The sequence below is a fragment of the Phyllobates terribilis genome, unplaced genomic scaffold (assembly GCF_046119375.1).
Source record: "Phyllobates terribilis strain yellow unplaced genomic scaffold, ASM4611937v1 Scaffold_9__5_contigs__length_417890890, whole genome shotgun sequence".
NCBI classification, from domain to species: domain Eukaryota; kingdom Metazoa; phylum Chordata; class Amphibia; order Anura; family Dendrobatidae; genus Phyllobates; species Phyllobates terribilis.
Genome location: NW_027362769.1, coordinates 416,980,505 through 416,993,140, shown reverse-complemented (window position 1 = coordinate 416,993,140; position 12,636 = coordinate 416,980,505). Strand labels below are relative to the sequence as shown.

Sequence of the window (12,636 nt, the reverse complement as noted above, 5' to 3'; positions counted from 1 at the left end):
TGAGGTTATGGAGTGGCCAGCCCAATCCCCGGACTTTAATCCGATAGGACACTTGTGAGGTGACATCAAAAAATGTTGTTTCTGAGGCAAAGCCAACAAATGTCAAAGAATTGTGGGATGTAGTGAAAGCATCCTGGGCTGAATAACAGTGACAGGGGCCAGAAGATGGTTGACTCTATGCAACATAGATGTGAAGCAGTTCTAAAAAAGTGTGGGTAACAACTAAATATTAGGTTAGTGATTCACAGGAATGCTCAATCCCCAAATAAAGAGACATATTGTGAGACAAATGCAGACACGGCTATATTGTAGAACAGCTCAATGTTCAAATTTTGTTGTTTTCTGTAAAGTAGTTAAAAATTATCTACATTTCTCTTCATGTTGTGAATTAGAAAACAGTCTGCAATGTTCCCAATGCTGGAAATAACAACTAGGAGAAAGATTTTGTGCTTAACTCTTTTACTACCAGGCCATTTTCCATTTCTGAATTTTTGTTTTTTGCTCCCTTTCTTCCCAGAGCCATAACTTTTTTATTTTTCCGTCAATATGGCCATGTGAGGGCTTATTTTTTGCGGGACAAGTTGTACATTTGAACGGTTTTACATATCCTGTACTGGAAATCAGGGAAAAAAATCCAAGTGTGTTGAAATTGCAAAAAAAGTGCAATTACACAGTTGTAGTTTTTTGTTTACCATGTTTACTAAATGCTAAAACTGAGCTGCCATTATGATTCCCCAGGTCATTATGAGTTTGTAGACACCAAACATTTTTAGGTTCATTTTTATTTAAGTGGTGAAAAAAAATCCAAAGTATGTTAAAAAAAAAATGGCCCCATATTCCGGAACCCATAGCGTCTCCATTTTTCGGGATCTAGGGCCGGGTGAGAGCTTATTTTTTGTGCGCCGAGCTGACGTTTTTATTGATACCATTTTGGGGTAGATACACTGTTTTGATCACCTATTATTGCATTTTATTGCATTTTTATTGGCTGTTAGGGGCCCATGACAGCTGATCAGATCGGGTTTATCGCCGGAACCCGCACCAAAGGGAGAGACCAATAATAACGTGATCAACTGTCATGGGTATGACAGGTGTAATAGACAGTTGATCTGGATCTGGCTGTAGAAGGTCACTGTGCTTGGCATCACAAATGCCTTCTTAATCCTTCTTCCTTTAGGACCCAGCCGGGACCTCCCTGATTGACACACCCTTGGCTGGGAGTTAAAGACACTCACTTTGCTTCAGGGAATCGCCAGTGATACTTCTAATTTACCTTTGTGCCGGCTTGGAGCACTAGCAGTCGGCTAGCTTCTTCTCTGGTGCCCTGGAGGACAGTTGGTGTTATGCCTGTGGTGTCTGTTCAAGCTAAGTTTATCCCCTTTGTTTGTCTACCTTGTTGTCTTTAGTTTGTAGTGGGGCCTGACCAGGGCTCACCCACCCCTCTCCCTATCTAGGGCCAAGGTCTAGGGACATCCTGGGCTTAGGGTCCTGCTTGGCAATAGGTGTTGAACCAATATAGGGACAGTAGGGTAGGCAGGGTTATATTAGATCTGCCTAGGGGTCTCCACTCGCCCTTTTTCTAGTGTTTGGGCTTCCTTCTCCTCTCCCCCTTGTGTTGCATTTAGACTTTCCGACACCTTGCGTGACATCAACTCTGGAGGAAGTTTTCCGTGGTCGTCCATTTCTAGGTTTGTGAGCTGTTCCATAACCTTAATTTTCTTTCTTTAATATACGTGACACTTGACTCTGAGAACAGGTGAATCCCATAGCTGCCTCTTTATGGCTTTTGCCTGACTTCACTCTCAGAATAATAAGCTTCCTGATATCTGGGGATAAATCTGGCTTTGGCTTTGCCATGTTTTAACCTAAAAACACACACATAAAAAAAATAATAATTTTAGGCAAAATTCGACTACCCATGACGAAATGTGCAAAACATTTGGCCCAGCAAATGTTGAAAACTAACACATAAAGGGATAAAACAATGTCAAACACAATTTTCTTCCTTATAGCTGACAACCATTTTCTTCGGGTTTACTAAAATCACCAGGAAAATGGCATCACAATGACCAGACAGAGGTAATCACACTTTTAAAACAAATGCAAAACTTTTGGTCCCCATTGTATCATGTTTACGTCATTCAAACATAAAATGATTTTAATCCCACAATAAATGTAGAAATCTGACCGTGTTTTGTTTGTGAAAGTCCGAAAGTGACGCCATCAGTCTGTCCAGTTCCAGGGTGGCGGATGATGCAGACAAAGCCCTGGAGGTATGTCAAAGTTATTATATTTATATATATGTATATATACTGCATATAAATACACACACAGAAGAGGCCCCATCGCAAGAACAATATATGGGCCCTTTACAGTCCAGCAGCTCATCATAATGCACAATTCAGCCTGCTTCGGAGGCAGACCCCCTCAACTCTTGAAACCCCTGTGTGGCTGAACAGGTTGCACCAATGTTATGTCGACCCCTGCACGCTCAAAGATACACACAATGTTCTGCAAATGTTTTAGGTGGGCGTGGAAAGATGCTAAAAAAAATGTATTTATTTATTTTACTCACTTATATACGTAGAGCCAATGAATTCCACAGCGCTTTACATACAGTACATCACTAGTTCTAGAAAAACCAAGATCCAGCACTGCTTCCATTCACACTGTGTTCATTAAGACAGCAATGATGAAACTAACTAGATTCAGCATCTTATTAACCCTATCGATGGTGCTCACCACCAGGCACTAGTCCAAGGAGGACTATTAAGTAAGGAGAAAATGGGGCACTCTCCACTGCGCGTTAAAACAAGCTTTATTTGCAGTTCCAAACAGGGATTGTGGAGACAATGTGTTTGAAATTGTCTCCACACTGTGATAAGGTCATTGGTAAAATACTGGAGGGGAGATATGTATCACTCAGGATGTTAGCCTCAGTGATATGAACCCAGAAGTATACTCCAGCATGTTATGTTCTGAGAGGGGTTAATCGGAAATAACAGGGCTGGGTTTTTGTGAACATCTGACGAGTTGGGTGGGAGGCTATTCACATATCTCCACCCCAGGGTGTGGTCCAGAAAGTAAATGTGAAGCCTTTGGACTCATTCAGTGTTCGATGTGTCTGGAGAGGAGAGCTCCAGAACAGTGCTCGTAATATACAGAGCTGAACCTTGCTTTTTTTTTTCTGATCCCCGCAGCCACACAGACTGTACTGTATGCTATTTTGTTTTTTTTCCCGTTATGCCAGAAGGGCCGTGTAGGTTTACCTAATTTTGGACTGGTTTTTGCAGCACAATTTAAATAAACCAGTTGAAGACTTAACGGAAAGTTTTCCTGTGACTACCTCTTTGAGCAGCCGAGTAAGCCGATTTACCACAGTTGGTGCTAGAAGTGCGGGTAACTTTCCCAGGAAGCACGAGTGACGGCTGTGAACAAACTTGTCTTGGTGAAGGCGGGAGCAGGATTAAAAGCAAACAACATGGAGGAGATGTTAAAACAGCTCCTGAAGGCTAATCTTCAGTAGCAACAGCAATAGCAGCAGCAGCAACGGCAACAGGAATAGCAGCAGCGGAAGCAGGAACAATTCCAGCAGCAGCAGTTGGCGCTCCTGATAGAGGCGATCCGTGACAGGGCAACCGCCCCTCACCCAAGTCCAGGTAATGACTCATATGTCCAGAAAGCGGTAAGACATGCCATGCAAAAGATGACCCCAGGTGATGATGTCAAGGCATGTTCAACTGTATTTGAAAGGGTAGCGGGAGAAGCTGCTACCGGGGCAGAGGGCAGAGGTGCTGGCACTCTAACTGGCGAGCCCCAAAAGGCTTATTATGATCTCGCACAGTAGTATGCCAAACTGACAACTGAAAAATTGGCACGCTCAGGAGTGACTATGTCTGTCAGAGCACAAAGGGTCCACCAATGGGCATATTGCGGTGACAAACCCCCTCGCTCCCAAATGTTCGATTTGATACATCTGTAGTGGTTACAGCCGGAGTCCTCCACCCCAGCCCAGATGGTCGAGAACGTTATTATGAACAGATTTATTCACTCTCTTCCTAGGCCGGAGCAGATCTGGGTTGCCCAGGGAGAACCCCAAAATGTGGATGACGTAATTTGCCTAGTGGAAAGGTACTAGGTGGTCCAGAAGTCCTTAAGGAAACCGGGCGTTGTCGCATCCCCATATTGAGGTACCCAAAAGGAGCCTGACTCCCAAAAGAAGGGTAACAGAGCCACAACTGGAGAGTGTCCACGGTTCCAAGGGGCCGCTGAGTGGTTGCCAAAGGACACTGGTAAGGATGCAATTTGTTGGACGTGTCACAGTCCTGGGCACATAGCTGTCCGGTGTCCTATGTCCACCGAACAGATGGACTTCAGCGAAGGGAGTAGTGTTGAGCGAATTTGCTCAGCATTTCAAATTCAGGTTCGTGTTTGGGGTTCCGGCTTGTTCGCGCCAAAAAATCGGCTCCGCCCATGAACATCCCTGATTTGCCACGCTGTCACGCAGATGTTCGTATTATGCCTATCTGGCCTGCAGTGTGGACTGTGAGCCTGTCGAGGAGCCACAGGCATGTCCCCTGACAATAAATGGAGTACTGGTGTCTGGACTCTTGGATTACGGGAGTTTGGTGACCCTGGTAAGGGCCACACTTCCCCACCAGTTGATCTCCGGAAAGCACGTGGGCGTACACTGTATTCACGGGGACAACAAGGATCACCCTGTCGCCAGAGTGACCATAAAAACTAACTGTGGCACTAGTTTCCATGAGGTTGGAGAAATTAAGGACCTGCTACACCCAGTTATAGTAGGGCCGGGCTTTCGCTTATTTTGGGACTTATGGAGAAAGGTGGCCATGCCAAGTTGCTCAGATAAGAGCAGGTTTGACAATAAAAAATCCCCATCACAGTCGGAGATGAGTTCCCCCTGTGTGTCCTTGCCAGCGACGAGGGTGAGACGGCAAACCATAAGACCGACATACCTGAGTTGGGGTTTTCATTAAAAGGGACATTTGATAATGCTACTGTTCTAAATGGGGTTACTCAAGAGTCAGGGGCTGACAACAGGTTTTCCTACTTTGCAGTAAATGAGGACTTACTATACTACATAGTAACATAGTAACATAGTTTTTAAGGTTGAAGGAAGACTAAGTCCATCTAGTTCACCCCATAGCCTAACATGTTGATCCAGAGGAAGGCAAAAAAAAACATGTGGCAAACACTAAGCTCCACATTGGGGAAAAAATTGCTTCCCGACTCCATACGACAATCAGACTAGTTCCGTGGATCAACGCCCTATCAAGGAATCTAGTATATATAACCTGTAATATTATACTTTTCAGGAAAGGCGTCCAGGCCCTTCTTAAATGTTAGTAGTGAATCCCTCATTACACATCATGCGGCAGAGAGCTCCATAGTCTCACTGCTCTTACAGTAAAGAATCCGCGTCTGTGATTATGATTAAACCTTCTTTCCTCCAGACGTAGAAGATGCCCCCTTGTCCCCGTCTCAGGCCTCAGAGTAAAAAGATCAGTAGAAAGGTCTTTGTACTGTCCCCTCATATACTTGTACATAGTAATAAGATCCCCCCTAAACTAAATAACCCCAAGTGTAATAACCTGTCTTGGTATTGCAGACCCCCCAGTCCTCTAATAACCTGTCTTGGTATTGCAGACCCCCCAGTCCTCTAATAACCTGTCTTGGTATTGCAGACCCCCCAGTCCTCTAATAACCTGTCTTGGTATTGCAGACCCCCCAGTCCTCTAATAACCTGTCTTGGTATTACAGACCCCCCAGTCCTCTAATAACCTGTCTTGGTATTGCAGACCCCCCAGTCCTCTAATAACCTGTCTTGGTATTGCAGACCCCCCAGTCCTCTAATAACCTGTCTTGGTATTGCAGACCCCCCAGTCCTCTAATAACCTGTCTTGGTATTGCAGACCCCCCTATCCTCTAATAACCTGTCTTTGTATTGCAGACCCCCCAGTCCTCTAATAACCTTGGTCGCTCTTCTCTGCACCCGCTCTAGTTCAGCTATGTCTTTCTTATACACCGGAGACCAGAACTGTACACAGTATTCTAAGTGTGGTCGCACTAGTGACTTGTATAGAGGTAAAATTATCTTCTCCTCATGAGCATTTATGCCTCTTTTAATGCATCACATTATTTTATTTGCCTTTGCAGCAGCCACCTGACACTGGCCACTAAACATGAGCTTGTCGTCCACCAATACACCCAGGTCTTTTTCAGTTACAGTTTTGCCCAGTGTTTTACAATTAAGCATATAATTATACATTTTATTTCCTCAGCCCAAGTGCATTACCTTACATTTATCCCCATTAAAGCTCATTTGCCGTTTATCAGCCCAAGCTTCTAGTTTACATAGATCCTCCTGTAATATAAAATTGTCCTCCTCTGTATTGATTACCCTACAGAGTTTAGTGTCATCTGCAAATACCGAAATATTACTCTGTATGCCCCCTACAAGGTCATTAATAAATATGTTAAAAAGAAGGGGGCCCAATACTGACCCCTGTGGTACCCCACTGTTAACTGAGACCCAGTCTGATTGTTTTCCATTAATAACCACCCTTTGTTTCCTATCACTGAGCCAATTCTTAACCCACATACATATATTTTCCCCTATCCCCATTGTTCTCATTTTATGTATCAACCTTTTGTATGGAACCGTATCAAAAGCTTTTGAAAAGTCCATATACACAACATCCGCTGCACTTCGTTGGTCCAGTCCAGAACTTGCCTCCTCATAAAAACTGATCAGATTATTTTGACATGGAACCGTCCCTCGTAAACCCATGTTGATATTGGGTCATGAGGTTCTTCTTCTTCAGATACTCTATTATAGCATCTCTTAGGAAACCCTCCAGGATTTTACCCACAGTAGTGGTTAAGCTTACTGGCCTAGAATTTCCAAGTTCAGTTTTTGTCCTCTTTTTGAATATTGGCACCACATTTGCTATACGCCAGTCCTGTGGTACAGACCCTGTTATTATGGAATCTTTAAAGATTAAAAATAATGGTCTATCTATGACGTAACTTAATTCCTGCAGTACTCGCTGGTGTATCCCTTCCGGGCCCGGGGATTTGTCAACTTTAGTGATTTTTAGACGCCGCCGTACTTCCTGCTGGGTTAAGCAAGTGACATTTAATGGAGAATTTTTGTTATCACTGATCATGTTTTCTGTCATGCGATTTTCTTATGTAAATACGGTTGAAAAAAAATCATTTAGCATATTGGCTTTTTCCTCATCCTCATCCACCATTTCACCCAGACTATTTTTAAGGGGGTCAACACTATCATTTTTTAGTTTTTTACTATTTATGTAGTTAAAGAATATTTTGGGGTTATTTTTACTTTCTCTGGCAATGATTCTCTCTGCTTCAATCTTTGCTGCCTTGATTTGTTTTTTACATAATTTATTTAATTTTCTATATTTATTTAATGCCTCATAACTGCCTACTTGCTTTAGTTCTTTAAATGCTTTCTTTTTGTCACTTATTGCGCCCCTTACAGCTCTATTTAGCCATAGTGGTTTCCTCCTATTTCTAGCATGTTTATTCCCAAAGGGTATATATTGTGCACAGCTCCTATTCAGGATGCTAATAAATGTCTCCCATTTGCTTTGTGCAGCTTTATGTCTCAGGATATCGTCCCAGTTTATTGCACTAAGATCATCTCTTAACCGTTGGAAATTTGCCGTCCTGAAGTTTAGTGTCCTTGTAACCCCTCTACTACACATCTTATTAAAGGTTACATGAAAACGTATTATTTTGTGATCACTATTACCCAAGTGACCCCCAACTCGTATATTTGATATGCGGTCTGGCCTATTGGTTAATATTAGGTCTAGCAGTGCCCCCCTTCTTGTTGGGTCCTGAACCAGTTGTGAAAGGTAATTGTCTCTCATAGTTGTCAAAAACCTATTACCTTTGCTTGAACTACATGTTTCTGTCCCCCAATGTATTTCAGGGTAGTTGAAGTCTCCCATAATAATGACTTCTCCTTGAGTCACTGCTTCATCTATTTGCTTTACGAGGATATTCTCCGCTACTTCCATTATTTTTGGAGACTTATAACAAACCCCTATCAGTAATTTATTATTTTTCCCCCTCCCCTTATCTCCACCCACAGGGACTCTACATTTTCATTAGCTTCACCTATATCTTCCCGCAAGACAGGTTTTAAGGATGATTTTACATATAAACACACCCCCCCCTCGTTTGTTTGTACGGTCATTTCTGAACAGACTATAGCCCTGTAAATTAACTGCCTAGTCATGGCTCTCGTCCAGCCACGTCTCAGATATCCCTACCATGTCATAATTATTTTCCAACAAAATTAATTCTAATTCCTCAATTTTGTTGGTGAGGCTTCTGGCATTAGTGTACATGCATTTTATGTATCTCTCTGTACCTCTATTCCTTCTTACTTTATCGACTGTTCTAACCCCACCCCCAATTTCTTTATTTGTGCCCAGGTCACTATCTGCACTATCTTCCCCACCTATAAAATGAATACCCTCCCCCCCAATCCCTAGTTTAAACACTCCTCCAACCTTCTAGCCATTTTCTCCCCCAGCACAGCTGCACCCTTCCCATTAAGGTGCAGCCGGTCCCTAGCGTAGAGTCTGTAGCCAACTGATAAGTCAGCCCAGTTCTCCAGGAACCCAAATCCCTCCTTCCTACACCAGTTCTTGAGCCACTTATTTATCTCCCTAATCTCCCGTTGCCTCTCTGGCGTGGCACGTGGTACAGGTAGTATTTCAGAGAATACCACCTTGGAGGTCCTTGCTTTCAGCTTGCAGCTTAATTCCCTGAAATCATCTTTAAGGACCTTCCACCTACCTCTAACTTTGTCATTTGTGCCAATGTGCACCATGACCGCTGGGTCCTCACCAGCCCCTCCCAGTAATCTGTCAACCCGATCACCGATGTGCCAGACTCGAGCGCCAGGTAGGCAGCACACTGTTCGACGATCCCTGTCTTTGTGACAGATTGCCCTATCTGTTCCCCTTATAATTGAGTCCCCCACTACCAGCACCTGCCTGGCCTGATCTACTCTCCTATTTCCCTCTTTACTGGAGCTGACACTCCTCCGGCTTTCAGGGGACATGCCTTGCTGCAGTAGTGCTACCCCTGTACCGTCACTCCCCTCATCTGCCAACTTTGCAAACTTATTGGGGTGTGCCAGATCAGGACTAGCCTCCCTGGCACTCTTCCCTCTACCACCCCTTCTAACTGTCACCCAACTAGCAACCTCACTGTCCTGCAGCTCCCGACTACCACCCTCCCCCACATCTACCCCAGTGAGCTGCTGCTCAGTGAGCAGCAGACTCCTTTCCATGTTGTCAATGGATCTCAGTGTTGCCAGCAACTCATTTAGATCCAGTATCTGGGCTTCCAAACGCACAACGTGCACACATCTCGCGCAGCAGTAAGCAACCCCGACCGGCTGTTCAAGGAATGCATACATGTGGCAAGATGTACACTGGATAGCATTGTCAATAATGGAGCTCATTTCCTAATGGGGACTGCAATATACAGAGTGTTAAGTAAAAAGTAAAGTAAAGAATTAATGAAATACAGTCAGCAATTCAGTCCAAAGTCCTCCCTTCCAAACTCCCTGAATCCAAGTCACTGAAAAACAAGTCACACACTTACTTTCGTTCGCACTTACGCTCTGGACACACGCAGCTCGTTCACACTCGCAAACTAAGAGATTTAAAGAGTTTTTTTTTTCCCTTTTCCAGCAATGCACCCTTCACCTCAATGCACTTACTGGCTTACTAAATTGAGGAGGGAGGTAATAGAGCAACTGTTAGTACCAGGGTCCTATAGGCGTAGGGTGTTAGACCTGGCCCATTCTCATATCTTGGGTGGGTATCTGGGCATAAACAAAACCCAAGAGCGGGTCCTTCAGAGGTTCTAGTGGCCTAGATGTCACAGAGAGATTTCAAACTATTGCCAGTCCTTCTCCACCTGCAAACTAACTGCTCCAGTCTCTCACTTCAGTGGTCCTCTAGTGCCATTACCCATTATAAAGGTCTCATTTGACCGCATTGCCATGAATCTTGTCTGACCCCTGGTTAAGTCTGTCAGAGGGCACCAATGTATCCTGGTTGTCATGGACTACGCAACATGGTACCCGGTGGTGGTACCACTGAGAACCTCCTCTGCCCAGAGAATAGCCCCGAGAGCTGGTCCATATTTTTTCTGCCAAAGGAAATCCTGATGAACCAAGGAAGTCCTTTCATGTCCAAAGTGATGAGGAAGTTGTGTAAGGCCCTCCAGATTATGCCGGGACAGCCTGGTGGAGAGGTTCAACAAAATCCTGAAGGCCATGCTCAAGAAGGTTGTGAAGAAGGATGGCCGAGACTGGGATTGCCTACTCCCATGTCTGCTATTTTCCATTAAGGAAGTCCCACAGGCCTCTACGGGGTTTTCTCCATTCGAGCTGTTGTATGGTCGGCACCCCCGGGGACTTCTGGATATTGCAAAGGAGACCTGGGAAGCAGAGGCTACACCCCACAAGAGCATCATCGAGCATGTGGCCCGGATGGTGATGTCTATTGCGAGAGAGAGCCTCTTTCAGGCACAAGAGGCCCAGGCTAGAGTCTACAATCGCTTGGCAAGGCTGAGACAGTTTAGCTGCCGACAGTTTGGTCACACCTGACGTCAATAAAGAGTTGGTGGTCCAGACAGATGTTTCAGAGGACGGGTTGGGAACCATGTTGTCCCAGGAAATAAATTGTGACAAGCATCCAATCATATACCTAAGTAGGAAGCTTAACTCCTGTGAAAATAATTAGCCATCGTGGAAAAAGAATGCTTGGCATCAAAAGGGCAATTGACATTCTGAGCTACTACCTGCTAGGCTGAAATTTCAGGCTAGTGTCAGACCATGCGCTCCTGAGTCGGATGAGGGAAATGAAGGGGAAGAATGCCCGTGTGACTAGGTGGTTTCTAGCGCTCCAGGACTTCAGCTTGTATCTGGAGCATAGTCCCTATTTAGTGACTGAAGGTGCCAATAACACCGGCTTTGAACAGAGGGGGTGGTGTGACAACACAGAATTTAATCTTAATTATCCAGATGTCTATTTTCAGTAGAACAGGAGACTTGGATGGGTTGGATTTGCGGGAAAATGGGGTTGCTTATGCTGTTTGACCTGGTATGCTTGGGAACAAAATGGAAAGATGTTACTTGATGATGGTGGATTGTTTTTTCTAATGCACAATGAGTAACCGTACGGTTCGGATTTTAAGTTGGAATGTACGTGGTATATCTGACAGGATTAAGAGGGCAGCAGTTCTGAATCACATCAGATCTTGTGATCCTATGATTGCGTGCTTACAGGAGACCCATCTCACTAGAGATACTAGGCACTGGCTATCGAGAGGGTGGATGTTAAAGACATATCATTCCACTTATTCCTCGTACTCCAGGGGGGTGTCAGTCCTAATACACAAAAACGCACATTATGAAGAGCTGGCAGTGCAAGTAGACAGTGAAGGGCAGTATGTATGGATTGCGTGCAGATTGTATGGACACAAAATGATTTTAGTGGCTTTATATATCCCTCCACCTTATTCTAAAAAGGAACTTCAAGCAGTAATGGACTTGACGGCCAGATGGGGGGAGGCTCCGATGTTGATTATGGGAGATGTTAACAACACCATGAATGATTACTGGGATAAAGTACGTCCGGCAGGTATGGAAGCTGGACGGGACGGAATGACTGCATTTGGCACCTACGTGGGGGAGCTGGGGCTGGTGGATCTGTGGAGAGTACGAAATGAGGGTAAGAGGACCTTCTCGTGTCATTCGGCTACACACGGAACACTGTCAAGGATAGACCTGGCTTTTGGGGATACTGCTATGGATGGGATGGTTGGGGAGGTGGAATACCTACAGAGGACTCTATCGGATCATAGTCCTATGGTTGTCACGCTTCTAGTGGGATCTGCTCAGGGTCAGAGGGGAGGTTGGCGTCTTCACCCGACGTGGCTTAAAGTGGTGGATATGGGTGGCATAACCAAAGAACTAGAGCACTTCTTCCAAGTGAATGAAGGGAGTGCTGAGGCCACAGTGGTGTGGGAGGCTATGAAGGCATTTACGAGGGGACTCTTTATAAGTGAGATCTCACGGTGTAAGACCAAAACTAAATTGGCAGATCAACAAATAAAGGATGACTTGACAAGGGCAGAGGCAGACATGATTTTTGGCGCCAACGAGTGTAGCTCACAATAGACTAAAATTGGCACAGGAGGCAGTTAATAAACTGCACATGATGCAAGCTGAGAGGAAAAGGGCATTTCAGCAAGCCCAATTCTTTGAGGAAGGAGAGAGAGTGGGTCACTTGTTGGCGGTGATATCTGCGGCACAGAGGGAGTCTTCCAGGGTGTACAGGTTGAGAGACCAAACGGGGACGACTCTGACAGACACAAAGGACATATTGGAGGTCTTCAAGGAATATTACATGGCACTGTACAATTCAAGAGTACGGGACACGGAGGGGGCCGTAGAGGAATTTTTGGAAGGCATCTCACTGTCTAAATTGTCTGAGGAAGATAGGATGAGGTTGGATGAACCTGTGAGTGTGGAGGAGGTGGAATGTGCAA

At 44.8% G+C, this 12,636-nt stretch overlaps 1 protein-coding gene across 2 annotated transcripts in view; it reads right to left on the bottom strand.

The window, feature by feature from the left end:
• Positions 1-12,636, bottom strand: part of TGFB1I1 (transforming growth factor beta 1 induced transcript 1) — a 367,808-nt gene that overhangs the window by 205,491 nt on the left and 149,681 nt on the right. For both annotated transcript variants that reach the window (XM_073649072.1, XM_073649073.1), the window contains exon 7: positions 2,189-2,267. In XM_073649072.1, the coding sequence (XP_073505173.1) occupies positions 2,189-2,267 (79 nt within the window). The remainder of the gene's footprint in view (positions 1-2,188; positions 2,268-12,636) is intronic.